Genomic DNA, 27,999 nt, shown 5'->3' on the forward strand with positions numbered 1-27,999 from the left:
CATTTTAATTATTCTAAGTTTTAAATCTTTCCAACCCTTACGGTGGATTAAAACCCACCTTATTCATTCATTTTAATATTGATTCTATTTCTGACGAAATTCTACCTTTTTATACTTTCAAAAAGATTTCTTTTAGGGTTGAAAGAAAAATTACACATTGTGAATTTCTGCTGAGCTTAAAATATATAAATCTTTATTCACTTTGATATAATAAATGATCTTGTGATACACAGGTCAAGGCTAACAAATTGCACCATCAATACAGCAGTTTAATGTGTATACTCTTGCCCTGCGGTGTGGTAAATAATTATTTCTCTGCCTAAACAGTAATAACCATACAGTGGCTCTAAAAAAGAGAAACTAGAATCGACTTGTAAGCACTTCTCGAAAAAAGTTCAGGAGAAACTTTTGATTTTTAAAATGGTCAATCTGGAGACAGCAGTGTGAGAAGGCGCTGGTTGCCCTCAAACAATTGACTCAGCTCCTCGTGAAGTCCCCTGGGTGCCTCGACTTCCAAACCGTTTTCTCTGCACGCAGCAAGTAGAATCCAAGCCTGGGCTGGAAGACCTTTCGATACCAAAAGTTCTGCACATTGTGCGAATCGACCCAGCGAGATGAGAACAAGTGCAGCTTGCATCTGTCAAAAAATTCAAATAAACAAAATCAAATCAAATTTATGAGAATTACCCTGTTCCCGTTGGCAGCAAGATGCTCAGCCCATTTCTTCAGCACCTCGGCCATTTCTCCCTGAGGTAAGACTGATTTTGCTAGCCAGGCTGCACGCTCCCATAAAGAGTATGAAGTGAGATACCGGCAAGCATCTAACCCCTTTCCAATCAAGCACAAAAGTTGGACGCCTTCATAAATAATTAATAGTTTCTCCAAAATTAATGAATAGTATTAAATTTACCTTCCCCTATATTTCCATTTGCTATCAAGTTTGTGGCAACAAGTTTGATAGTGCTTTGGGCAGCACCAGTAGACTGAATGGTTGAAACCAAGCAAGCTCTGAAATCAAAATTTCAATTACTGAGGAGACAAATTGTACTAATTGTACTTTATGGCATCAGTGTAGTAGGCAGGATTCTCAAGCTCCGTCTCCAAAAGAAGCTGCACCGCTCTGTCAGTCTGTCCAAGCAGGATGAGACGTTCGATCACCTTTTTCGAGTGTTCGTAGTCTCCGCGCTTCGACTCGTGAATTGATGCTCTCTCAAGTTGCAGTTTCTGAGAAATTACACTTTTAGACTGGAAGTATTATTTCAACGAATACAAAACATACCTGGAAGGAATAATTATCGCAGATAAGATCATAGCAAGTGTCTAACGGTTCTAGATCTGGGTTTGCATTGGTTCTGTTTGTGTCCAAGGTGGAGCCAGGCGAATCTATGCTCGGACTCCTCTCAATAATTCCCTAGGATATTAATTTGTGGAAATGTCAAGAGAAAAATTGTAAAAATATTTATTATACAGTGCGCTTGTAAGTTTTGATGTAGTAATCAGCCACGGTCCACAAATCGACTTCCTCCGTGGAACCAAAGTACTTGGCAGCTGCCAGAGCTCGTTGGCAATAAGATTTCTGCCTGAAACTGTCCATTTCAGACTCGGAAAGCTGAGTTAGTTGGTCTTTCAGGCCTAAAAATGTAGGAAAAAATTTACAACTTTTAAAATTTTTGATTTGGAAAGTACTTCCAGTCTGGATGTACACAACTTTAATTGTTAATCCGCACTGTGTTTCAAACTTTTCAAAAATTTTGCCTTCAAATTTTTAACATTAATTTCTTTGAATTAAATTTTAAATTGAAAAGTTGCTCACCTTGAGCCTCTAGGTCTGTTAGCCCTCGGAGGTTGTCCAATTGATCAATCGTGCAGAGCCCAGTAGCAAGTGAGGTTCTTAGACTAAGAAGTGCATGAGGTGTAAGAAGACTAGGACAATAAATGGAGTCTGTAAGAAAGTTATATTAGAAAATTAATCATTTTTTAAATTTTCAAAATAACCTTGGAATGAATATTCCGACATTGGGGAGCTGCAGTGGGTCAAAGTTATGTCCATCACTCGGAGACACCCATCCTGGGTTGCCAGGACAGGCTTGTCTGAAGCAGCCCAATCAATATCCATCACCTTGACAATATCACGAGGACTCTTCAACTGAGCTATTCTCTCGTAATGCGCCTAAAATCAGACCGTTATTTTTTATTGATTCATTGTAAAAAATATGCACCTTTTTAAGGTCTATTATGTCAACGCCATCATTGTAGAGTAACAGTAGCCTGAGATTTCCCTTGCCTGGAGCAAACCGCATCTTTTTTACCCACCCTCTTGAAGTGTGCACGTTTCGTGACGAGCGAGCCTTCAAATCCCAAATATTCAGCAACCCGTCAGAGTCTCCTTGGACTATAAGGTCATTTTTGAAGGCAATACAGGTGACACCGCTAACTCCAGTCTAAAATTTGTTGCAAAACAAAATGTTATTCAAGTTTGGTTATGCATGAGCTACGTTTGTACCTCAGGAGGAATTTTGATGCCATCTTTCATCACATTTCCATCGACAGAAAAGTGAAACAACTGACTGTCGGTGTCTGTAAATACAAAATGCTCCCTGGCTATGAGACTTTTTTCAGCAGAAGATTCACCAATTCTTGCTAGAATTATATATTCTTGAATTTTTTCACAAATAATTATTAAAATCAAGTTTTTACTTTGTTCTGCGGCAGTAGGTGACAACACTTGGATGTCTTCCTGTTCTTTCTCTTCTTGGTGGGCCATTTTCCGTCTTAATGCTTTTAAATTGTGAATTGGTGACCATTCCTAAATCATGTTTGAAATACATTTGTTGAAAATAACAAAATGTTCATACCAACGCCGTCACAAGGGGGAACTTCTTAGGCATGGTTCTCAAAATGCACATATTTCGCAAATCCCACAACTCGAATGTGCTAAATTTAAGTGACAGCACAAAATATTGCCTGATTTCAAAGTAAAAAATTTTTAACATTATCCGATTCCAAAAGAATATAAGACTCACTTCAAAGGTGAAACTTTCAGAGTGTCGATTGGAGGTTCGTCAACAACATCTGTGCGAATCGAAGTGCAACCTCCAGTTGCAACATCCGTCAGCAACAACTCATTTCGCACCATTCCAGATGAACCTGGGGTTGTAAATGCAAAGCTCAGGAAACTCTTCAGGCCAGTCCACTCAATTCCCCTAATCAAATATAATCGTAACTAAACATTTTTCAAATAGTGCATCATTTTTTTGCTTACCTAACAGGATAGGAGTGGATGACTAGTTCCTTTTCGAGAATTCCTGTTGCCATGTTGTAAATTTGCACACAACCCGATTCAGTTCCACCAGCCATGATTGGCTCGTACTCTTGCCAATTCCTTGTGGTCAGGGGTGGACACATTCTGATGGCCTGAAGTGATCCACTGATGCTGTGCAACAAACCCGTAATTTGAAGTTTCAGATTTCCCTCAGCGCTGATTTCTCTTGGCTGCAATGATTTGTAAAAGTTACATAAAATTTTAGTTTTCACAAAAAAAATTACTCACAGAATACAATGGTTCGACCAGATTTGAAAGGTAGTTAGCAGTGTCCATTTGTATCGGAGTGTACCCAAGATCCAGAAAAATTATCTTCCCATTTGTCAAAATCAAAGCTGGACAACAAATTTTAGGGAAAACAAGATTTTCATTTACCAAATACATACCAGCTCTGCACTCTGAATGGGGATCGATGGCCATTCCAAGCACTTTTGAAGACTTGGTCAGTCGGACAGCCTCGCTGTGACATCTTTGGTCATAAGCCATTTCGGGTTCATTTTGCATTTGGAAGCCTTCTGAAATTTTGTTTGATTTTTTTATTTAAATTTAAGTAACAAAAGATATTTCAGGGTGAAAACTACCTTGACTAAGGGCTGACATGTCAAGTGAAAGCCTTGAAGCTGACAGATTGCGCTTCCTCAGTTTGACTCCGATGCTCCCAGACTCATGCAGACAATACATAACATCCCTCTGCCTACATGACACAACCTGAAATTGAAAATATTTCAATTCGTACTCATAGAAATAGAAAATTAACCTCCTGTATCATTGAAATAAAATGGCAAAATCAGCAAACCTGCATGAATGGCGCTGCTGTCCTCTCCAAAGGGATGACGCAGATGGTCTGATTGATGTGCAGATCCAGAATGAGCAGTTCTTTGGAGAAGAGCAGCAGCAGGTGGTGGCGAAGTGAACGGTGATAGCACAACTGCAAACAATCGCTGTTGCCACCACTTGGCACCTCTTCAGACCTAAATTTTGAGCAATTTTTAAAACTCAAATCCACTGTTTTCAGTTTTGTGCAAAAGCTTACTTTGGTTTGACCTCTCCTATGACAAGATCCTTGACCATTTTTCGGAGGCCTTCGCCTCCCAACTTCTTCTCGTTGCTGTTGTGGCTTCCACTGGCGTGGTTCCCCATTCCTTGGCTGATATAAAATCTACGACCGTTGCTTGACGGCACTTTGGACACCGAGAAATCATCCACAAACAAAATGCAATCTTGACATAAAACTGAAAAAAAAGTGTGAGTTAGGTATTTTTTTAAATCAATTCAAACTAACATGCTAATCTTGAGTTGTTGAAAGGGTCAAAGCTGAAGGACAACAGATTTTCCGTGTAGGTTTTCTTCCACAATTTGGTCTTGGTCGCCGTGTCCCAGACGACCAATGAATAAGGTTGGTGGAGGACAGCAAGAAAGTACACCCCGTTGTTGCCTTTCACCCACGACATGTCTGCAACAATTTATACATTTTTAGCACATCACCTTAAAATTGCACTTAATAAAATGCAAATACCTAATATGGCCTTGGAACCATCCTGGAGAACGCCAGCGGCCTTTCCCTGCTGGACGTCCCAAATAACGATGTGTCCCTGCAGGTCAGCAGAGACCAAAAACAAACCAGCGGTTTTTCCCTGGATTGAGCCAGGCTCCCAACAGATCTAAAAAAATCAAAGTTATATTATGTAACAACAACAAAACTGATAAATCTAAATTCATGTAAAAAAAATCCACCTTTTGCACAGGGTGCTTGTGTTTTTCGAGAGTCTGGACGGTCTGAATGTTCCTGGTGTCCAACACTACCACGGAGCAGTTGGAGCCGTACGCAAGCAGCCCCTGAGAGCCCCACTCGAGGGCGCCGATGTTGCCCATGCTGGCGGCGCCGACCAGGGTGCGGGCCGACACCCTGGGAATGTTGAATGAGGGTCCTCCTTTGGCCTGCTCGTACGACTCGACCGAGCCCTGCCGCTCCAGGTGTCCGTCCTCGGCGCTCTCGCCCATCGCTCTGGCCGCGCTGCTCTCAGGTGTTCTCGGACACGCTCAGCGCCGGACAGCAGCACAGGACATCTACTTAGGGTCTCGTGTGTGTCCGATATCACCTTGCCAGTCGGGACAGTCTTTTCATTTTTGTTTACCAACTCAGCCTTCCTTATTTTTTGGCCTGCACCTGCCTTGGCGCCGAAAGAGACATCTGGCGGAGGAAAGAGTGAACTAATTCTTGCTCTGACAAGAAGTCTTCTTGCTCTGCGTCTATAATATTGGATCAGATCAAAACTATATAGCCACGTGCTCGCGTGCTTCTGTACGTGTCAAATAATATTACAAGATTGAAACTTGGAAAGTCCTTGTTATGAACAAGAACTTTACTATTTACTTGAGCTAAATTAAACTCATCAGTAAAGATAATGATAAAATTATATTTATATTGATTATTTTCGATTATTTTTACAATAAATTAAAATAAAAAAATTAAATATATTTTAACATTTTTTTTTATTTATCCAGTAAATTATTACTGAATTACATTATTTTTCAAATGCTTTTTATGCAAAATTTTGAATGCTTATGCACACTGCGTCGTCACCCAAATCATTTTTGACCTTCAGTTTTCCCTCCCACACATCATTATCCATCCCACTCTACTGCAATTCATTTCTGCTGTTCCGGTCATCTCTGCTATTTTGTCACAGGAATATTGAGATCAAAAAGCAGCAGCGTCACGGTTCCAATAAGCGCATATTTTATCGCCTGCATAGATGTTTCTTATTTTCACCAATTTTCACCTTAAAGACTAAACAAAAATATTTTAAATTCTTATCACAGCCGAAGAACATGTCGCGCGTGCGTAATTTTTAATTAGGTGTATAAACAAGTGTCTGCGCTTAATTTCTAAAATCGCCAAGGCCGTTGATGCGGAAGAAATCCCTGCAGCTATTTTTTAGTGTGTTTGATGAGTCGCAGGAGCAAGCAGGGGCCCCACACTCTTGATTGCCAGTGAGCGCGGCGGATCAAGTGAAAGTTATCCACGAGCGCATTATAACAGGCAGTCCCTTTCAGACCTCAGCACAAAAAGGTAACGCGCAGTAAATTTTGGTTTAAAACATTATAATTTATTCTTTATATAGCATTTAAATTTTATTTGCTTTTTTTTAGATTTGAAATGTAGAATTGTTAAAAATGAATATTTATTTTCAATAATTTATTTTACAGTTTAATCACTATTCTGTAAATTTTGCTGTTTATTTTAAAATAAATTCTTGATGTGAATGCAAGTGGGAATTTCAATAGAGATATTTTCCATATTTTAATGGAGTATGGTGGTGTATACTGATAAGAGTGACATTGGTGGTATCTGATGGTCATAGTTCAGTCTTGTCATACTGCGGAACTTTATAATATGTAATGTACTATCTAAAGAACGCTGAGAATGCTTTTTAATACAGCTCAGATATATACTAGTTAAAAATTTGAGCTCCACCATACACACGAAGAACGCACGCGGCCAAGCTTTGCTCTTTTTGTTGGTGAAAACTGTTCTCTATATGGGCGATGAATGTACTCAAGTGGACGTCTCTGTTTTGCAGATGGACAACGGTGCGTTCGAACGGGACGGCGCGGCTAACAAGGCAGCCATGATGGAGATGGACGAGGTCAGAATCAAAATCAGCAACTGCAGCAATTCAAACGGCGTTTGCTCCTCTGCCGTTCGGACGCCTCCCGAGAGCCCCTGGCACCGCCTGAAGACCGTCTTCCTCGTCACCATCATCGCCCTGCTTGTTTTGTGGATTCTCATGTACATTTTAATAGATCAGAGCAATATGTGGTAATTTTTACTCTAAAAATATATACATATTAATGGAAGACTGAATTAATTACCAAGCAATGAAATTTTAATTGCGCGTACAGCAATATTTCAAAATGATTATAATACCGTATCATGCCATACAATAGATGCAAATTTATTTTTTTACTTGAAATTCGCATTATATCTACTTGAGTATAATTTTTTGTGTGTATATTATATTAATGACTTATCATAGCACAGTATTGCATGAAAATTTTTACAGCAGAAAAAATTATGTATTTTCTCTCTCAATAAACAATATTGTTTTTTGAACAGGTTTTGATTGTTTGATTACAATGAAAACATTAAAATAATTTTATTTTTTACTGAAGTTTCCTAAAATTAAATTATTTATTATGAAAATGCTGACTACCTTTGAATAATGTAAAGTAGAAAGTCAAAAAGTGCGATATTAAAAGGTGCTTTTAAATAAGTTTATTATATGGAGTGAAAAAGTGGTCAATTCAATAAATTTTTGCACTTTTTTTATTGAAAAAGCAGTAGAAACCTGAATTAATGCACCACCTCTCGGTAATAATTCCAACTTCGATAAATAATATGAAAGCAGCAGGCGGGATCTTCTTCTGCTTTGGAGTTGTCTCGCGGACTGCAATGCTCAAAATGAAATAAAAAAATTTAATATAAGTTTCTAATACAAAATGCAAGCTTTGTTAAATTGCAAGTTTTTTGTGAGCGCCGTGCGGTCGAGCTTTTGTAATATTAAAAGTCAAAAAGTCTAGAGAGTAATATTATTGATACAAAAATTAAAATATTCAACAGTGTTAGATATAAATTCTCTTTCAGAACATTATTTTAGCATTGCCATAGGGTGCTTTACAAAAGGGGGTGCGGACGTGTCGTGCAGGTTGCCTATTACTGCAAACTGCAGGCGCTATTAAGTGGCGCGTGTCGGAATTCCCTTCCGCGAACATTCATCAATTACAAAAGAGATAACCCGCGCAAAAGTTTCCTAACTTGGAGACTTCAAAAAGTTTTTAAAATTTTACAAATTTTTTCTTTACATTGAAGGTAATTTAATAATGATTCAAATGCTAAAGAAGAGAAACCTCTTCAATTTAAGATAATTTCATAGCAAACAAAAAATTAACATGTTAACTTTTAATAAGTGACTACTGATTAAAGAAATTGCTAACGGCGGTTTAATTGACAAGTGCTAAGTGCTTGAGTACTCTTCTGAACATTGAGCCACATTGAGCTAGAAACAATTCAATATCAGGAGACACGAGGGATTGCAAAAAATGAACCTAAATGATAAAGCGTTTTGTCAATCAAAAAATGCTTCAAGTGTGATGCTGATAGCAGCATGCCGATCTGATCTGCTGTCAATCAATTTTATAAATAGGTGACATTTAGAATTCTTTGCACAGTCACTGATCGCCATGAAGGTGCAAGTGGCGCTCATCGCTGTGCTCTGCAGCACAGCATTTTCTTACAAGACATATGACGGGTATTGAAAATAATTTAAAATTTAAAAAAAATTATTTTTTACGTGAAATTCCTAATTACAGGTATCATGTCTTGAAGACGAAGCCTCTCGCGCAGGAGGATGTGCGCAAATTCGATCCTATTCTTAAAGACCCGACTTTCGATATCTGGACTTCCTTCCGGTTAGGCGAACCTGTCGAAATCATGGTGCCCGAAGCCAACGTGACCTCTCTGATGGGAAAATTGCTCCGAGATGGTTTGGAGCCGACCATCACCATTCACGACATGGGGCCGTATGAATATTCAGAAAATTCTTGTCCAGAATAATATATATCTTTATTAAAAATTAATTTTTTAGAATTATTGCCAAAGAGCGTATGGAAATCAAAAGCATGAGGAAAACCGAAGCTCTCAATGGAAAAGCGCCCAGCTTTGACAGGTTCTTGGACATCGACGAGGTTGGTTGAATCATTCTTGAAAAATGTGCTTTGCTATTTTTTTTTTAAGATTAACGCTTATTTGGACTCGGTGGTGGCCGACTACCCCGCACTCGCATCCATCATCGAAATTGGCAACTCCTTCGAGGGCAGGCCTCTGAGGGTGCTCAAGCTTTCTAACGGCCCTGGAAAGTCTGGTCTTTTCATGGAGTCGGTGATCCACGCACGCGAGTGGATTGGACCGCCTGTCCTTCTGTACGCAATCAACGAGCTGACCGAAAATTTGGCTAACAACCAGGCCGTTCTGGACGCCAATGACTTCTACTTCTTGCCCGTGGCCAATCCTGACGGATACTCATACACCTGGACCAACGTAAATATTTTATTTTAAAATTTAATTTATGCTGAATTTTATTTCATATATTGACCAGAAAGTTAAAACTGAAAAAAATAATTAATTCCAATTAAAAGTAATACTTTTTATTTGACAAATGGTGGATTTCTCCTCAAATTTCTCAAATATAGAAATTGACACACACTAGATATAATTTTTTACAGTTCATTATCAGCAGCTGATTTTGAAATAGTAAAAAAATTGTTCACTAGGATTTTACAAGTTACTTAACCTGTGTAGAATGATTAAATTATTTTCTAAAACATTCAATTTTATTTCTATTTTATTGTGAATTTAAATCATTCTCCATTCTACATTATACACCAAATTTAGAAAATATTCATCACATATCATTCGTGGGCAATATAAATATAAAAGCACGGAAATTTCAGGAACGACTTTGGAGGAAGACGCGGAAGCCAAACCCCGGCTCCACTTGCGTTGGAACCGATCCAAACAGGAACTTTGATTGGGCATGGGGAGGTTAGAATATAATCTTTATTTCATTGAGAATTTTTTTATTTTTTATTTCTACAGGTGGTGGACCCCATGACGCTTGTGAAGCAACTTTCCCAGGAGCTGCAGCCTTTTCCGAGCCGGAAATGCAAGCGTACGCAGATTTCCTCACCAATAACCCTAGCATCAACATGGTTATTTCTGTGCACAGTTACGGCCAAGTAAGTTGTTTAAGATAAAAAAAATTTACCTTTAAAGAATTATGAAATGATAATTTGTGTAGATGCTACTCTACTCGTGGGGAGACACTACGGCTCCGCCACCAAATGTGGCAATTTTGGTAAAAAGAAAAATACTTCCCAAAACATTTGTTCATTCCAAAGAAAATGTCTAATTGGCAGGACTCCGTGGCAACAGAGGCTATTGCCGCCCTCACCGCCGTAGCAGGCACGACATACGACATTGGATCCATCTCCAACGTAATCTGTACGTGCAGATCTTATCTCATTTGGACTTCCCAATAATTTTACTTGAATTTTAATTAGACCTTGCTTACGGTGGAACCATTGACTGGGTCCTTGGCGTGCTCGACAAGCAGGCTTACGCTTTTGAGCTGCCTGGTGGAGGACTTGCTGGATTCAATCCTCCTCCTTCATTGATCGTCCCTGTCGCCACTGAGACGTGGGAGGCCATCAAGGTCTTTGCTCAGAACATTCCTCCACTGTAAACTTGCAATAAAAATCGTTTCTGAAACGATTAATTGAAAAATAATATGTGACTTTAATTTATAGTCATAAACTTGAATTTCACGCTTTATATAGAACATAAAAATTATATTTATGCAACGAAATAAGCAAAATTGAAAAAAATGGCTTATGTTGAACTGCACCTCATTCGGAAGGGATAGAGTCAATTGGGACTTCATTCTTAAATTAAGAGCAAAAATTCTCTGATGAAATTTATTTTTGCTATCGGAGCAGCCATTGTCGCGCGCTATGACTTTTATGAAGCGCCTCAACTTCGCTCTCGCTTGCCTGCTGCACTCACGGCGTTGTGCGCTAATTGCGAGCTTATTATTTGAGTTGAATTTGATTAAATTTAACACAAAAATTTTTCAGCATTAATATATAATTTATTATAATTTTTGATACTTAAAGTTTAAAAGTTTCAAAAATTTTTGCGAATAAAAATCAGAGATATCATGCGTTTCCGCAAAATTTTTTACCTTTTAATTTAAAATTTTTTGATGTCTTGAAGTTTCTTTCAATATAAATGATGTGTCTAAAAAATCTCTTAAAATATATTAAACTTTCTTATGACATTTATTTAGTTTGTATGTAGAAATCAACCTCAATATTAAGCAAACACAATTGTGCAAAATTTGAAGCGATCTCTGGAAATTTTTGGATTAAAAATTGATTTGGAAAATTTCATATTTAAAATAAAAAATTATAAATTTCGTTGCCTGAAAAAAATGGAAATAATGCTTTTTGTTAATTATATTCGTCTAGCAATTAATTACATCTAATGTAATTTAAGATTTTAATTTCTGAAAAGAAAAACACCTCAATCAATATAATTATTTTAATAATAATGTCTGAAATTTTGATATTTTTGGGGCAGATTTGCGAAATGCCGGGGACGCATAGCACCAGCGCATAGCGCCAAACGTGGGTTGCAGAGAAAGTGCAAGCAGTGCTGCAACCTGCTGGCTGCACTGCACACACGCTGCGCCAAGTAAACAAAAACACATGTTTGATGAGAAAGTGTCTTTTGGGTTTGCGACACTTACATTATTCTGCTTGCTGGTCTTATTGGCTTGCTGTTATCCGTCCACTTTTTCTTGCAATTTTTATTGAATTCTGTCTCATTACTTTAAAATTGGTCCATCGAATCAGCCGAATTCTCTGGCGCCGTGAACAAATATCATATCTCATATCATTCATATCCGTGAGTTTGAATCACCAACAGCATTCTTTATTGTGAGACAATAGAAAAAAGAGCAATTGACATGGCAGCTACCACGTGGAGGTATGTCTGGTGTTACTTGATTTTTTTCGATTTTTTTAACTTGAAGTGAAGGTGCAAGAGTTTTAAACTTTATTCATTTTTCAGTGTGTTTGATCAGAAGCAACTTCTGAGCATTGCCAAAGCAAAGCGGTCCAAAGCTGAAAACCTTCGACCCTTGCAAGTTCTAGCTCTGGAGAAATTCGCAACGCATCCTTCAACTCAACCAGCATCTCTGTTTGTGGCAGATAATATCCTAAGTAATTAAAATAACATTGATTTTCATCTCTCCTTATCAAAATATAGCTACTTAGTTTATTAATTACTATATAGATATGTAACGAATAATTATTCCTGAATTTTTTATAATATCTGAATTGATCTGAATATCTTTCATTATTTGCAGCTCCAGCTTTACGAATAGATATCCTGCTACATCTTGAAGCCCAATATATCAAAGACGAGATTATTATTGTTGGCTTTAACGACTATGTCAAGCGCCTCAATCCTGAAAATGCAAATTGGATGTTGAGGATGGTGGACAGCCTTTTGGATGCCTCCATAAAGTTTTTCAACTTTTCCATCTTCTGTGATTACCACTCGTCAGACCATCAGCGTGATCTACTAATTTGGCAGATGCTGGCCCAAAGATGCCCTAACTTGGAGGCAGTGGACGACAGTCGCAAACACAGCAGCGATAGAGGAAAAGGCAAACTCCTGGTCCGAGATGTTCTGCCCTTTCTGTCTCAATGTCGCAATTTGCAACACATAAAACTTCAAGAATATATATGTGACGCTAAAGATTTAGCCGTCATTGCCTCCAACCACCCAAACCTGAAGACTCTGTGTGTCACCTTTGAGTTGGTGTATTTTGAGACTCTAAAGAACTTGTTCGCTCTGCACCATCTTGAAGAACTGAACATATCTTGGTATCCTCGGTGTCATGTCAAAGACAAAAGCCAGGTAAATCATAATCTGCTCTAGCGTCTTCCCTAAAAAAATTATTATATTCCATTAAATTCTGCAGTTCAGTTTTTAATGAAGAAGGAAAAAATTGTCAAAATACAATTGTTTTTACTTTAATTTCAGATGGAAATTGATGAGCAAGATCATTACTATCGCCATTTTAATGCCGAATGCCTGGAAAATCTGCCCAAGTTACGTATTTGCTGGGGTGGGGAAGCAAACCACAATATTCGTTCTTACCGTGGTCATGGTGTGCTTTCCCTGACACATTTGAGAGTTTGCCGCGGCAGCTACAATTTTGAGCTTGTCCCCTGGCTGGAATACCTTTTACTGGATAGGCCTTCAGCGACATCGAACTTCGACTTGGTGGGAAAACTAAGTCATCTCAGGGAATTAGAGCTGTATGATGTGAACTCGACGTTCGTCAACAGAATTTTGGAACTTTGCGGTCACAAACTCAAGGTACTGACTATTTATAGTTGCCATGATTTTTGCCTTAAGCCTTTCCAAGTGCTCTTTCATTGCCCCCACCTTGTGAAACTTGAACTGAGTGAGTGCTTTGGCTCTAAAAATGATGATCTGCTGTGTTACAAAGATCACGTGCACATTGGCCAAGTGCAGCACTTGAAACAATTAGTCATGTTTAACAATCGAAATGTCCCATCTGAATTCACGACAATCACTCTTTCCGCACCAAATTTAGAAATATTCTACTTCGCTACAAACTGGAATCTCTCAAAAAATGATATCTCGCATTTAATCAACTTGTTGATGGAAGGGCGCATTTTGCAGAACCTCCATACATTGTACTTCTATTATGAAGACGAGGAAGAAAACCCAGAACTATTTAAATTTCTTTGCATCCTCGTCAGTCACGCACCAAAACTAAAAAAATTGGAAATTTGGGGCTCAAAATTTGGTATAGAGTTCAGCAAAATGGAACTGATTAAGGAGCTTTCTAAGTTTGATGATTTCCACTTTGTATTGGATATATGTGAATAATGATGAATTAAAATAAGCCTTCTAGCCATCAGGAAAAGTTAGACAAATGCAAAAATAAAAATGGAAAATGTTTTTGGTTATATTTCAAGCGGTTTTGTGGCTAGTAAAAATGCGCTTGGCTTAATTGGACAAGGATGGCTTAAGAGTATTTTATGAGGTTGCATTGAAATTTTGGGTGCTATAATGAATTATGCCAAAACAAAATATTTAACAAGGCAAAAATGTGAATCAAAAATCCAATCAAAGAAATTTTTTCTTAATTGCATAAATTCTTGTATGGCAAAAAACAGTTATGTTACGATAAAAAGTGCTGCAATTGATAAATAAAATACCAGAGTAATTAAATTTTTATTTTGTGACATTTTTTTTGTTTTGCATCTCTGATGTAGTTGAATTTAAAAAGTAAAAACTAGGGCAAATAATTGGAGCAAAATTTCATTTTATTTCAGCGTTCAAATAGCTTATATTTTTATGGTCTGGCAGCAGGAATATTTGCTGCAAAAACCTTGTATGCTTCCCAGCATTCGGCGTTGGTGGGAGCGATAAGTGAGGCAGGAGGGTTGAAGCCTGCAAGGCCGCCGCCAGGCAGCTCAATGGTGTAAGAGAGGGGCACATTGCCTTGTTCGTAGGCCCAGTCGTGGCTTGTTCCATAAGCGAAATCTGAAATTAAAAATATAGTTTTTATATTTAAGTTCCGGTGCACTAAAACAATTCTATTTTAAACGTTGAAGAGGCAAAAATCGAGAATCCTATATATAGTTTAGTGAATAAATGTAAAATTGTAACTTTATTATTCAACTCACACAAAACGTTAGCAGCGGTGCCAACGGTGTACGAGTTTCCGTTCACACTCTGGATGGCATTATTAGCTTCTTGTGCAACACGGTCCTATAATTTGAATTGTTTTTTTCCAGTTTTCATTGATTGAGAAATAATTATTATTTACCAATTCAGCTACAGTGGGTGGCAGGGCAGTTGTGTGTCCCCATGGATACAGAATGTACTGAATTGAAAATAAAATAATCAAACTTTTACTATGCGCAAATGAAGGTAAAATTTCAAGTTACTTTTCCATAACTGTGGACGGACAAGTAGAAGGTGATGCTAGGAGTCGCCAAAATGAAGTCGGAAATGGCCTTGGTTTCTGGTTCAGAGAAAGGTGCGCTGCCAGGGAAGGTTAAATCGCATACCGAAGGAATACCACCCTCTTTTTAGAATTAAAATTTTTAATTATTTAATATGCAAAAAAAAACTGCTAGGTAAATAAATTGTACCTCCCCAGTGTTGGTCAAAGTTCCTGTTGGGATCGGTTCCAACGCAGGTTGAGCCAGCGTTGGGGCTACGGGTCTTCCTCCAAAGGCGATCATCTGTCCAAGTGAACGTGTAGCCATCAGGGTTGGCAACCACCAGGAAATACCAGTCATTGGCATCCAAGAGGGCCTGGTTGTTGGCAAGGTTTTCGGTCAGTTCGTTGATGGTGTAGAGGACGGTGGGCGGTCCGATCCACTCGCGCGCGTGCAGAACAGAGTCCAACCAGATCGCACTCTTTCCAGGGCCGTTGGAGAGTTTGACTACCCTGAGGGGACGACCTTCATAAGAGGTGCCAATTTGAATGACACTGACGATGTTCGGGAAGGCGGCCGCGACTTCATCGATGTAAGCCTCAATCTAAATTAAATAAAACTTTTATAAATAATATATATTATATTACAAAAAAGAACACTGACCTCATCAAAGCTGAGGAACCTGTCGAGGGCTGGGGCACGGCCTTCCTTCTTTTCAAGAGCGCGCTTGTGAGCAATTTCGCTCCTCTCCTTTTCGATCAAACTTTTTTTATTTAAATTAGTAATTAATCTGATGCTCTATTTTTTAATTTACATTCCAACGTCCTCGACGATTATGGTGGGTTCCAAATTCAATCTTTTCAAGTTATTTCTGAGGATTACGACGTTTTCGGGAGAGGCCATGATCTCGGCGGCGCGTCCTGCGCGAGGGGTTATCACAAAATCAAACTCAGGCCTGCTCATGAAAGGCGCCAGGAGCTCAGCGTCTTCATTTGTCAAGACTCTAGTCTGCAGCACTTGGTATCTTAAAAAAAAAGTAATTATGAATTCATTTGAAGAAAATCCATTCACTTACCCTGAGTAAGATTTGTAGCCCAGGGCAGAACCCAGAAGGGCCAACAATAGGCACACGCCGAATTTCATCTTGAGTGATAAAATCACGTTGCTTTGTCCCCAGTTTATATTGGAAAGGACGTATTGATAAGAAGCCAAAAAGAGCTTTATCTTGCACTTGAACGCTGAGAATCTTTGCCAACTTTTTTTCAACCAAGCAGACGTCTATCAATGAGAGCTTTGTTGTTTTGTAGCAGCATAATCTTGATTGGTGACTTGTATCTTTTGAGTGGCAAGAATAACGCAGTAGAAGGTTGATTACAATTTTTGAGATGAAATTTGGAATATTATTTACATATATTTATCAGTGCCACGTTTGATGATTATCTCTCCATGTCGTTGCCAAAATCTATACATTAAGATTATAATAAGTCGACAATATGAATAATTTTACTGCATTGGAATTCCCCTCAAATATTTGCAAGTTTTATATGCTGCTTCCAATAACGTAATTTAAACCATTACATTGTATACATTAATATAAAAGAGCAACTAAATTTGAACCATATATACCTCCTGAAGTGTTAAGTACACTGAATATTGTTGACATTAAGTTATAACATATTAGAGGAATATTGCTAATATTCCAAATATTGTGCACTATTCAAAACTTGAAATTAGCGGACTGGATAAATAAGTAAAAATTATACTGAGCTGTAAATATTAATTATACACTGTTTGCATCAGAATAGGCAATGTATTCAACGGGGAAAATTTCTTATAAATGGCCATAAATATTAAATAAGCCCCACTGTACACTTATAATTAAACTGGAGGGAAAATTTTAAAAATGAAAAGTCTTCATTGCTACTTTAAAGTGGGATATTATTTACTTAAATTATGTAGTGCGCGGCCTACCACAATATAAGGTACCAGCGTATTGCTGCATCACAACGCCACCTTATAATTGCTCGATGGTTGATTTAGTCGTAGTCTGGTGAAAGATAGTTTAAAGGAGAAATAAAATTTAATATTTTTGTACTTTAGTTTAAATGAATTCATTTCTCAGTCTTTGAATTTTTAATGGTCAGAAAGTAAATAGAAAAATATTTTACAATCATTTTTATTGATTTTAAAAACTTTGTATTTAACGTCTGGCAGCAGGAATGTTTGCTGCAAAAACTTTGTACGCTTCCCAGCATTCAGCGTTTGTTGGAGCGATTAGTGATGCAGGAGGGTTGAAGCCTGCAAGGCCGCCTCCAGGCAACTCGATGGTGTAAGCATAGGGAATGTTGGCCTGGTCATACGCCCAGTCATTGCTCACTCCGAATGCGAGATCTAAAATGTAAAAAGTTTTGAATCAGATGAACTATTTGCTTTCCATAATTTACTTAGCTTTTGAGGAGCAAAAAAATTAATTACTTAATTACACTGCAAAAAATAATTAATTATAATCATCAGACTTACACAAAAGACCGGCTGTAGTTCCAATATCATATGAGTTTCCATTCACACTCGTGATAGCGTTGTTGGCTTCTTGTGCAACGCGGTCCTATAAATTGAAAAACAGTATTTTATGCGTAAATTTAAGTCAGTGTGGAATCATATAATTTTTAATTTACCAATTCATCCACAGTGGGTGGTAGGAGACCTGTGTGTCCATATGGATATAGAATGTACTAAAAAGTAAAAAAGTTTATTGAATATATTACAAAAAATTACATGGATTTTTTAGTTTAATACTTGTCCGTAACTGTGGATGGCCACATAGAAAGTGATGCTAGGAGTAGCCAAAATGAAGTCCGAAATGGCCTTGGTTTCGGATTCAGAGAAGGGTGCACCGCCAGGGAAGGTTTCATCGCACGGTGAAGGGATGCCAGCCTCTTTTTTTTAAAGAAGTTTATATGAAACAAAGAATTTTATTTGTTAGCAAAATTTTACCTCCCCAGTGTTGGTCAAAGTTCCTGTTTGGGTCAGTTCCAACGCAGGGGGTGCCGCCGGGGTTGGGGCGACGGGTCTTTCTCCAAAGGCGATCATCAGTCCAACTGTACGAGTAGCCATCAGGGTTGGCAACCACAAGGAAGTACCAGTCGTTGGCGTCCAGGAGAGCCTGGTTGTTGGCAAGGTTTTCGGTCAGTTCATTGATGGCGAAGAGGGCGGTGGGGGGTGCGATCCACTCTCGGGCGTGGATGGCAGCGTCGAACCAGATCGCGTTCTTTCCAGGGCCGTTGGAGAGTTTGACTACCCTGAGGGGACGACCTTCATAAGAGGTGCCAATTTGAATGACACTGACAATGTTCGGGAAGGCAGCCGCGACTTCATCGATGTAAGCCTCAATCTGAATTAAATAAAACTTTTAATATATAAAATTATTAAGAAAAAATAACACTAGCCTCATCAAAGCTGAGGAACCTGTCGAGGGCTGGGGCGCGGCCTTCCTTCTTTTCAAGAGCACGCTTGTGAGCGATTTCGCTCCTCTCCTTTTCGATCAAACTTTTTTAAATTTTTTTTCAATTAGTAATAAATCACATATGCTCTATCTTTTAAATTACATTCCAACGTCCTCGACGATTATGATGGGTTCCAAATTCAGTCTTTTCAAGTTATTCCTGAGGATTACGACGTTTTCGGGAGAGGCCATGATCTCAGCGGCGCGTCCTACGCGAGGAGTTATCACAAAATCAAATTCAGGCCTGTTCATGAAAGGCGCCAGGAGCTCAGCGTCTTCATTTGTCAAGACTCTGGTCTGCAGTACTTGATACCTTTTTTATATAAAAGAAAATTTTAAATATTTAAAGAAAAGTGAATTCACTCACCCTGAGTAAGAGTTGTAGCCCAGGGCAGAACCCAGAAGGGCCAACAATAGGCACACGCCGACTTTCATCTTGAGTCGTCTTGAGTGATAAAATCACGTTGCTTTGTCCTCAGTTTATATTGGAAAAGACGGATTGATAAGAGGCAAAATAGAGAGCAGCTTTATCTCGCATCTCTTGTACTCCAACGCTCTGGGAATCTTTGCTAACTCTTGTTCCCAACGTATAGCAGACGAGCATATCAATCAATGAGCGCTTTTGTTGTTGTTGCAACATTAACTTGATATTGTTGGTGCCTTGTTCCTTTTGAGTGTCTCGTTTGTTTGAAAAATCAACTTTCTTTTTGAGGAAAATAATGCTGCCTGAAAACAACAGAAAATGTGTAAACATAAAAACTTTTGGCATAAATTCTGCATGCGCGACTATTTGGCCCATCCGGTCAATGCAAAAAATTTTGATCATAAAATAAATTTCATATTTTATTTAAATACACGCAGTTTCTGACCATATCTTATTGTTGGAAATTTTTTACGATTTCTACACTGTCACATGTTATATCCAAATCGCCTATAAAATTCTTGTATTATGAAAATGGATAGAATAATGATCATTTAAGTGCACTCTTGGGAAAAGGCCTATTTTCGTTCAGGAAAGCTCCCCCTTTTTAACTCGTTGGCGCATTTTTGCACGGAAAGATTGATGTTTGATTAGAATATTGGACCAAATTACATTCGAGAATATCATGTATATAAATTGAGACCACAACATCAAATTAATTAATACAAAAGTAAAATTCATTTATGGATTTTTTTAAAATTAAAATTTTGATAATTATGAAAAAATACAGTCATTAGAAAAGCAAAGAAAAGGTGACACAAATATTAGAGCATTAAATATATTTTGTGAATAAATTTTTATTAGATTTGAACTAATTATTAGGTGTTTATTGTTCTAAAGAGATATTGATGGTAAACCGCGCGTTGCTCCACTTGCGATTTGATCTCGTATCTCGTTCAGGCATATTTGTATTTGTGCATTATCACTCTGAGTTACTGTGTTAAGAATGTTTTTTCAGAGTCAAGATTATTAATAGGAAATTAAAATTTAATTAATTATTCCAAATATTACTGTAAGTATGTATATGAAACAAATTTAATCAGATTAAATAAATAATATCTTTAATAAATAAATGTAAGAAAAAATTTTTTTTTTGAAATAAATTTTGGTATTAAGTTTACGGAACTAAGGATAGGAAGCGAAAATCATGTAATTCAAATAATTATACTATATACTATTGGTCATCTCCTATTGATAGCTCGTTTCACTATTGGCCTACATACTTATCTTAAATTGTAATATTGCTTTATTGATAATAATGACAAAAAAAGATAAAAATAACATTATTACAAAATGTTGTTGGTCTTTTTGGGCTCGATGACGTTTGAGGGAACTGCAGAGAGACGCATCAATTAATAATAACCTGCTTCCCTTTAAAATTAGAATACTCTCGATTTTCAGCAGCTATTTTTTCTCGAACTCCTGGCAATCGCCTTTGTATGCAACCGGTCAATCAGCCGAGTTGCGCGGGTGGTAGGACAAGAACGCTCTCGTCTCTTCGATACCCACTCGACCTTCAAATAACGTCGGCGCTTCTATATCCGGACCTCAAGAATTCCCGTTTTGGGATTTCGAGAGACGAGGGAGGCTATAATAGTAAAGGGACTGTTCCTCCCACGCTCTCGTATAATTGAGGCAAATTAGTGCGAGCAGAGTTGTTCTGAGAAATGTGTTTGGAAACACACACGGATGGGCAGCCCGACTAGAGGAGGGTTGCACGCTTGCGCGCCCACCTGGAGAGGGTCTGTGTGGCCGCGAGTGTGCCGACTTAATCGCTTTATTTTCGGAAATGAGTGAGAGTGACACCACCAGCAGCTACGGTGACCCTGTCCTTGACTTCACGTCGGACGACAGCGATGAGGCGCAGCTTAACACCATTCAGGACATTATGACCAACGAGGATGACACAATGCAGTTTGAGGTATTCATACATATATGTTAATTTGAAAATTTTAAATAAACGTTGTAGTTATCCAAATTATGAGGACCAACTGAATGTGTAAGGTTTTGATTAAAAAGTTTCTTTTTCTTACGTAAAAAATATTATAAAATTTGAGCATTTTGAAATATTAATTTAAATCGATGATGTTTAAAATTTATAGTAGAAGTACATAATTTACTCTGCAAAATAGATAATTCATAAACGAAGATTTTTAGTTTGGGAAATTAAATTCTAGCTATATTTCTGTTTGTAAATACTTTCTTATTTTTTAAAGCACAGTGAAGAATAGAAATTTCAACAATTTTTCCAGTAAGCAGTAGTTTGTAGTTTGCATTGCATAAAAAACTAGCTACAGTTATACGAAAGAAAGTTGTATGGAAAAATTTTTAATTTCAAAAACTAAAACACTAGCAATTATGAAAGAATTGCTTGAGTCAAGCACATTTTAAATTTCAGAATTTTCGAAAAGGATGTGAATAAAATCTACTTCCTTATTAATGCTGATTATATTTTGTTTTCTTATTTCAATTTCAAATAAATCTCGCAGACCTTATTGATGGTTGCAATTAATTAACGCTACAGTGCAAATCAATCTGCTGGCCCCAGGTACAAATTGTGGTGCGACCCATGGCAAGCGCGTCAGGCGACGAGCCAGCTGGTTCCAACATTACCGTGACAGCCAAGTCTCCGAACAGGTCGGTGAGCCGCAACAGGGCCTCCAGTCTCAACAGGGCCACGCCGAGGGACTTGGTGAGCCTCGAGAAGGCAAAGCCACCGTCCTCTTTGGCCCTGAGGAATTCGACCAAACAGCAGCTGGCAATTCAAGGCACGGCCATCAGAAGTCCAACCACCCAGAACAACATGCTGTCGCCAGGTAGGAAATTCTGACTTATATGGAACTTCAGCAAAAAGTAAATTAAATTATCAAAGTGGCTTTCAACATCAATTAATTATTTTTTAGTAAATTTTGTAAATTATATTTATGCAGATGGAGATGACGAAAATATTTTGAAAAATACTATACATTGGTGGATTTTCTAATATATATAATAAAAAGCAGCTAATCAGCATCATGTAAAATTAAGAAGTTAAAATTTTCAAAATAATTATAATTTTTATTATGAAAATACTTTTTATGAACTTGGCCGAATAAAAAAACAAACAATTATTTGTGATTGACAAAAGAAACAAAATATTAAAAAATATTTAATTTTCATTCTGGTTAGAACAAGCTAGGATTTAGTAAAAAATTCAGGTCATGGGTTATAAAAAATAAATTACTGCAATTCACTGGATTTAAAAATCTTAAATTACAATAATTACTATTATTGGCTGAGCTATAAAAATAAATATTTTATTCGATTATATTGACAGAATATAATTAGATGAGTCTTTTGGCTTATATTTTGAGTTGTCTGTTACTATTTTTTAATAAACGCACCACTTCATAAAATTTTTAAAATGAATCAAACTTTTCAAATGCAATTAGATGTTTTGTTTTTTTTACTACCAAAGTACTTTTATTGAAACGTTTGTCTTTCAGTTTGGTGCTTTTTTAGTTTATCAGCAATATTAGATTTATTGTGAAGAAGCGCAAAGTTCTGAGCTGATAAAGGCAGCAGCACACGGTTCGGAGATGAGTTTGTCGGTCTTCGTTTTGGGCTGTCTTTGGCGTTGGAGGTGACAGAAGTGGGGTATTGACACTGGCATTATCAGGCTGCGAGTCAACAGGTGCCTCTGACAGATTGGGCCGAAGCGCGCGCGAGAAAGGGTAAATAATTTATCGCACATCCAGCGTGCGCTAGAAAATCAACACGCTTTTGAGCAAATACACAGAGAAAATTACTGCATCGCAGATAACGCGTTAAAAGCGGCGCGTTTATGGAAACGCTTTATGAGGGGCTCTCAATATAGCGCGTGCGGATAAAAAGCGATAGAGGCACCTATTCGTTTATGATGTGAACCTAATCGAGCGAGTTCAATAGCTCTGTGCTACTTTTAAATTGGTGCAGTTTTGAAAAAAAATTTAGCAGCTATAAAATACTGATGGATTTTTCCTTTAACATGATTTGTCTACGTCAATGTATTAGAGCAGCATGAAAAATTTGGATTTTTAAAATCATTGCAATTTCCAACTTCTATAAAATTTTGCCCATAAAAGTTCATATCACTCAGCTATCTGTTACATTATTTTTAATAGCTATTTAAATTTTAAAATATTACATAAAAAATACATTCTATTTAAATTTAAAATGATAAAATTGCACCAGTGCAATCAGTTGATAAAACTTTAAAATTTCTTGCAAACCTCAGAACCACACACGCCTCACGTACTCGGCAGCTATTTTTATTTTAAAATTTTAAAATTACGATTTATTTAATTTACTTGTTCCATTAGAAGTTAATTTTTACTGTATAGTTTGCAAGAGCATTATTTTTGTAAATTAAATTTGCAAATTTTGGTGACTTTTTCAAGAAATTTACCCGTTGATTTGGAAGAAAAAAAAGATATAATTACTTCAAAACATCTAAAAAAATAAGCAGTACCGGACATTAGAAGAGAAGAGACTATTTTATTTAGCTCATGACAATACAAGTTACAATAATAAATCGTAACTTTTTTTTTCTGTGAACCAAACATTTCATCCCGTAAATAGTGACAAAATTTTAAAATTAAATTAAGTTTTGAAGAGCTACAGTTCAGTTTACATTATAATATTTTCCAGCGTTTAAATTATAATAACAATCACATTGTGTCACTATAAATGCAAAATTTTTCGTTATATAACCAAACTGGAACAAGGGAAAAATTTTATTCCGAAAACAAAAAGAGGCTATTTCTGCTGTTATATAAGTGGCCGAGAAGTGTTGCACAACTGCATGCGATTGGGAAAGCGATGGGGAGAGTTGTCATGCAGGTTGCATCAAAAATAATCGCGTGCACCTGGCCCTGTTCAATTCCCAAGTGAATTTCAAACCAAGATGGGAAGAGCACTTTATCAAATTACGCTCGGAAGGAAAGAGAAAACGCTATAAAAAGACGTTCGGTAGATTCTCGATTTCAAACAGCGTTCCTTCGAATGCCAATTAGCTAATTCCGTGCATTAATTTGTAATGCACGCGGCGCGCGAGAGTATCCGCGTCACACCCTCTAGTAAAACAATCGTACTAATTATCAGGTAAATTATTTGCGCTGCTCTGTGGTCAGTTGTTTAATTTACAAAACAAACAATGGTCGCGTCCCAATTAGCGTCGCACCGCTATATGAGAATTGTTTGATTAGTTGCATTGTTGTTTCGCCCTATTATTAAATCATGCAACTTAATGAGAAGGTCCAACGAAACTTTGTTAATGCACCGCACTTTGTTAATTGAAAGTGGCGAACAATACGATATTGAGTCATTTATTTACGAAGTTTGACCTTTATTTTACCTACTTTACACAAGTCTCATTAAGTAATTATTTGTTTTAGATGAGGATAAAAGTGGACCTTCAAATATTGGTCGCTCAAATTTAGAAAATTGAATAGACTCAAATGATTAAAAAAAGATTTTTTATGAGATCTTCTTATTAATTTTTATAAATAATGTAAAAATACTGTTTAAAAAAATCATTTAGGGCAAAACTTTGTTTCAATTATCTTTCTATTGAACTAAAACTCTCTGCGTACATTATTCAAGATAAAAAGTTTGTTCTTTATTCTGGTTTATATCGAAAATAAGAATAGAGAGAAGCTCTGCTCCATTCTAGTACAAATCTTCAGAGAGTTCAGAACTTCAATCATCCTCTCTCTATAGAGCGACTTTGCCGTTTCCCCGACGACAAGCGGCAGAAAGTTGACAATTTGCATGTGCTGCTGCCTTTCTCTGCTAGTGCAATACTCAGATTTCTCTCGCGACAATGATCACAATCAAGTTGGAAAAGGAGAGTTCCTCTTGTAAATGAGATGGTTCAACGGAGTGTGGAGCAAAACTGCTAATTCAATCAAGAGCAGCTCCCGATAATATGCAGCTCTGTCTGTTAAGAGAGAAGAGGCGAAATCGATTAGTTTGCTCTAGCGAGTTCCAGATCGGCATATCATTTTGCTCCAGCGCGTTTTGTTTGCAAATTTAATCAGGAAGGTGCATTGCGAGTAATTAGTTTTTAATTTGTGACTATACGCGGAAGATTAAATTAGTTTCCTGCTCTTCGTTTTAATTAACTCGCCGTAAATATTAATTATTAATTTGGCGCTGCTTTTCCTTTGCCACCTTATGCCATAAAATGCGAGTTTTATGGTAACATAACAATGAAATATTGCAAGTGAAGCATTAAAAATTTGTATAAAAGTCCATTTCTGAAGTGCAATGTAAATAAAATTGAAAGGAAAATAACACATTCCTAAGCAAAGAGACTTGCGATTTGACTCATTTTTCAATTTAATATTTTTATAGATATAGCATTAATATCTTGATTTTTTTTCATCTTAAACTTTTCATTGATTTTTAAATACATAAAAAGAAATTTATTAAAATTACAGCCTTCAAAAGTGATAAGGTTTATATTATTTGTGAATATTTGGAGATTCGAAAAAGATTATAATTTAACGGAGACATATCATATTTGAAACTTTCTTCGTAGGATGGCCGCTGCCAGAGGATATAATTCGTCCCAAAAGCCCTGTCGTCCAGGGAAGACGGAGCTCGGACTCGTACATCACCAACATGAAGCAAAACGAAAGTCGCCGCGTGCGCAACAGAGAAACAGGTAAGTATTTTTATATGCAAATGGGAAATTGAAATGACCACAGAGTGCATGTCGCTCGCTCCAACGATATGTCGGTTAATTTTCAATTCAGGGCCTTTTGACCGAATGCATCTCAGCAATTACATCGCATCTAATTAAATTGTTTCGCGCTCGGCGGTGCAGGTCGATGATTATTATTGCCATTCTCTGAGCTGCGGGCAACTATTGCGACATTTCACGACAAACCTGTTATATTGATTAGTTTTCTGTTGTCGCCGGAAAACGTATGTGTGCATTGGTGCAGCGTCAAGTCGGTGCGATGTGGTTTGTTGCATAGAGAACAAACTTATACTGATGCATTATTTCAATTATTTATCACACTGTGTTGTTCATGGTTGGTACAAGTGAAATAATAAACTCACAAATTCTGCAAAAAGTTCGATTAGTCTATTCAAACAAAAATTATGCTTTATTGGATACTTTATAAATTCACAAAAAGTATATTTGGAAAAAAAGTGATCTTACTTGAATTGAAATATTGAAGTCAAGTAACTTTTTATTCCTGAATATGAAGGGTGAAATTTTGATTGAAATTGTAACCTTTTGAACCTTGGGAGAGTCAATATTAATTTTCTGTTTTTTTAACTGTATTTATTGATTTATTAATCACAACTATGTACCTTCGTTAGAAGCTCAAATACATTTGGTGAAAAAGGTGAAGCGAAAGTTAAAGCGAATTTTTATACTGCAATTTACGATTTAAAAATTGTGATGACTTTTTGGATAAAAATTCTTTAATTTCAAACAAACCTTCAGAGTAGGCAATTTTAAATAGGCCCCTACATTAACTCTCTGCAAGGGGTAATATTTTCATAATTGTAAGAAAAATATCTGAAAAATATTAAAAATAACCGTTTTCTGGCCAATTAAGTCATGTTTTCTTTGAGTCTGAAAATTATTTAACTATTTGATCAAAATAGTGATATTCTGAGTTGCATACGTCTCTAAATATAGCAAGTACACATGTCGTCGAGATCTTATCTCTTCTCTCCTCGCCCGAAAAGAAAGCTTCATTTAATATACAAACATTAACCAGCATGCTATTTTTTCTTAGAGATAAGTTAAATCTCATTGAAAAATCTCCCCCCCCCCCTTTGAAGCATCGCACATCATCAAAGGGGTAGTTTAGTGCCAAGTTTTCGCCACGTGTGCGATAAAAGTAATTAAAAGCAGAAATTAATTAGTCGTATAAACACGAGTCACTCTGATTGATGTTAATTAAAAAGCGAAGAAAGAAAATCGATCGCAGAGCAAAAGCGAAATCCAATTAAGTCACGGCTGCACCGACGATGTGCGAAGCAAAAAAAAACTGAAGCAATTATGCATTGCTAATCAATTATATCTGCGTGCGGAATGATAAGTTTTGCATTGACCCACATTCCATTTTGAGACGCGCCGTAAAAAGGATCCGACCGATATTGTTTCGTCTGCTCTGTTGACTAAACATAAATATACAGCTCGAGTCGTCCGCCGACTAATCACAAAAGCTTGATCTCGTCGTGGGGAAATGAATATGACACAAAAGGCGCGGCGAAATGGCAAGCTGCATGAAATTTTGAATATTAAAAATTACCCTCACAATAAAAGTTTTCAAAATCAACTTAAAATGGAACAAAATAACGTGTTTTTTCACAAAAGTGATAAATAATTAATTGTAATTAATTAATAAGTAATATTAATAAATAAGATTTAATATTAATCAATGAAGTGAAGAAAACCTTGCTTTTTCCTTGTTGAAAATTTTGTATTTTATTCAAAAAACAAATGGTTCTACCAGTTATGGTCACGGTCTGCGAGCCTTTTTCATGAACAAGAATAAAAAAAATCAGCAAAATTGAAAAACCACTTTTTTAACAAGAAAATTTTAAATTAACAAAATTCAAGCACCAACCTATTTCATGAGCAAACGCACTGCTTTTTTTTTAATTGTTTATCCCTCTTGGGAAAGGCACCAGCGGTAGCAGACAGGCTGCTAAATCGCAAGGGCCGATAACTCGGATTCTCCCCTTTCGGGGCCGATAACACGGTGACCTTGCGACCCACTGGGCCGGGGAGAAGGGAGTGTAGGATGGGTTTGTATGTTGGGAATTTGAAGGATGAGGAAGGTGAGCGGCTGCGGCCTATGAATGGGAACTATGCCGGCATTCGCCTGGAATGTCTGCTTGCTAACTAATAAAAAAAAATGAGCTAGCTAAGACAGATAGCCGCACGCTAATTACACAGTAATGACCACAGATACCAATCAAAGCCCGTTTTAATTCATTTTCATGAACGTCTTTGACTACCAACTTTATTATTATTATTATTATTGTTTATCTGTTAGAAAAATAACATTTCACTGAATTGAAAAA

At 37.0% G+C, this 27,999-nt stretch overlaps 5 protein-coding genes and 1 long non-coding RNA gene across 9 annotated transcripts in view; 4 read left to right on the top strand and 2 right to left on the bottom strand.

Annotated features, from left to right (window-relative positions):
* The first annotated feature begins 210 nt into the window (after nt 1–210).
* On the top strand, nt 211–5,772 carry LOC132197212 (uncharacterized). Of its 2 annotated transcripts, none has more exons than XR_009441824.1 (3): nt 211–4,576; nt 4,629–4,718; nt 4,800–5,772. It is a non-coding gene; the product is annotated as an uncharacterized LOC132197212 (long non-coding RNA). The 2 variants fall into 2 exon arrangements; XR_009441825.1 differs by having other exon boundaries at nt 212–4,567.
* Nucleotides 5,773–8,479: 2,707 nt separating this feature from the next.
* LOC132197857 (carboxypeptidase B-like) lies at nt 8,480–10,670 on the top strand. The gene is made up of 9 exons (XM_059621438.1): nt 8,480–8,634; nt 8,696–8,905; nt 8,971–9,070; nt 9,120–9,422; nt 9,836–9,926; nt 9,981–10,120; nt 10,183–10,239; nt 10,301–10,385; nt 10,445–10,670. Exons 1-9 carry the CDS (start codon nt 8,567–8,569, stop codon nt 10,624–10,626), a joined length of 1,236 nt encoding a protein of 411 aa, XP_059477421.1. The 5' UTR covers nt 8,480–8,566; the 3' UTR covers nt 10,627–10,670.
* Nucleotides 10,671–11,631: 961 nt separating this feature from the next.
* LOC132197469 (uncharacterized) lies at nt 11,632–14,534 on the top strand. Its single transcript, XM_059620773.1, has 4 exons — nt 11,632–11,930; nt 12,015–12,166; nt 12,313–12,869; nt 12,996–14,534. The coding sequence occupies exons 1-4, from the start codon at nt 11,911–11,913 to the stop codon at nt 13,872–13,874; spliced, it is 1,608 nt and encodes a 535-aa protein (XP_059476756.1). The 5' UTR covers nt 11,632–11,910; the 3' UTR covers nt 13,875–14,534.
* On the bottom strand, nt 14,294–16,175 carry LOC132197470 (carboxypeptidase B-like). The gene is made up of 8 exons (XM_059620774.1): nt 16,014–16,175; nt 15,753–15,962; nt 15,602–15,701; nt 15,149–15,542; nt 14,942–15,081; nt 14,821–14,877; nt 14,678–14,762; nt 14,294–14,534 (listed from the first exon to the last, which is right to left on the bottom strand). The coding sequence occupies exons 1-8, from the start codon at nt 16,079–16,081 to the stop codon at nt 14,344–14,346; spliced, it is 1,245 nt and encodes a 414-aa protein (XP_059476757.1). The 5' UTR covers nt 16,082–16,175; the 3' UTR covers nt 14,294–14,343.
* Nucleotides 16,176–17,098: 923 nt separating this feature from the next.
* On the bottom strand, nt 17,099–18,964 carry LOC132196849 (carboxypeptidase B-like). Its single transcript, XM_059619764.1, has 8 exons — nt 18,808–18,964; nt 18,544–18,753; nt 18,385–18,484; nt 17,933–18,329; nt 17,735–17,874; nt 17,614–17,670; nt 17,459–17,543; nt 17,099–17,329 (listed from the first exon to the last, which is right to left on the bottom strand). Exons 1-8 carry the CDS (start codon nt 18,873–18,875, stop codon nt 17,139–17,141), a joined length of 1,248 nt encoding a protein of 415 aa, XP_059475747.1. The 5' UTR covers nt 18,876–18,964; the 3' UTR covers nt 17,099–17,138.
* A 1,762-nt stretch (nt 18,965–20,726) lies between these two features.
* LOC132196988 (probable 3',5'-cyclic phosphodiesterase pde-5) overlaps nt 20,727–27,999 on the top strand; it is a 35,900-nt gene continuing 28,627 nt past the window's right edge. For all 3 annotated transcript variants that reach the window (XM_059619983.1, XM_059619984.1, XM_059619985.1), the window contains exons 1-3: nt 20,727–20,842; nt 21,470–21,737; nt 25,484–25,609. In XM_059619983.1, the coding sequence (XP_059475966.1) occupies nt 20,810–20,842; nt 21,470–21,737; nt 25,484–25,609 (427 nt within the window). In that variant the 5' untranslated portion in view covers nt 20,727–20,809. The remainder of the gene's footprint in view (nt 20,843–21,469; nt 21,738–25,483; nt 25,610–27,999) is intronic.

Source organism: Neocloeon triangulifer, unplaced genomic scaffold, assembly GCF_031216515.1.
Source record: "Neocloeon triangulifer isolate White Clay Creek 2 clone unplaced genomic scaffold, ASM3121651v1 ptg000012l, whole genome shotgun sequence".
NCBI lineage: Eukaryota > Metazoa > Arthropoda > Insecta > Ephemeroptera > Baetidae > Neocloeon > Neocloeon triangulifer.

Bases quoted from the DNA above. Each gene is read 5' to 3' on its own strand.
- LOC132197469 (XM_059620773.1), top strand. From the start codon at position 11,911: ATGGCAGCTACCACGTGGAG. The intron at 11,931-12,014 runs GTATGTCTGGTG...TTCATTTTTCAG, and splicing joins ATGGCAGCTACCACGTGGAG to TGTGTTTGATCAGAAGCAAC. The intron at 12,870-12,995 runs GTAAATCATAAT...CTTTAATTTCAG, and splicing joins ATGTCAAAGACAAAAGCCAG to ATGGAAATTGATGAGCAAGA.
- LOC132197857 (XM_059621438.1), top strand. From the start codon at position 8,567: ATGAAGGTGCAAGTGGCGCTCATCGCTGTGCTCTGCAGCACAGCATTT. The intron at 8,906-8,970 runs GTATGAATATTC...TTAATTTTTTAG, and splicing joins ACCATTCACGACATGGGGCC to AATTATTGCCAAAGAGCGTA. The intron at 9,423-9,835 runs GTAAATATTTTA...CGGAAATTTCAG, and splicing joins ACTCATACACCTGGACCAAC to GAACGACTTTGGAGGAAGAC.
- LOC132196849 (XM_059619764.1), bottom strand. From the start codon at position 18,875: ATGAAAGTCGGCGTGTGCCTATTGTTGGCCCTTCTGGGTTCTGCCCTG. The intron at 18,754-18,807 runs GTGAGTGAATTC...TATATAAAAAAG, and splicing joins GGCTACAACTCTTACTCAGG to GTATCAAGTACTGCAGACCA. The intron at 17,544-17,613 runs GTAAATTAAAAA...TTCAATTTATAG, and splicing joins CACCCACTGTGGATGAATTG to GACCGCGTTGCACAAGAAGC.
- LOC132197470 (XM_059620774.1), bottom strand. From the start codon at position 16,081: ATGAAATTCGGCGTGTGCCTATTGTTGGCCCTTCTGGGTTCTGCCCTG. The intron at 15,543-15,601 runs GTCAGTGTTCTT...TATTTAATTTAG, and splicing joins GGTTCCTCAGCTTTGATGAG to ATTGAGGCTTACATCGATGA. The intron at 14,535-14,677 runs GTGAGTTGAATA...TTTTAATTTCAG, and splicing joins CACCGCTGCTAACGTTTTGT to ATTTCGCTTATGGAACAAGC.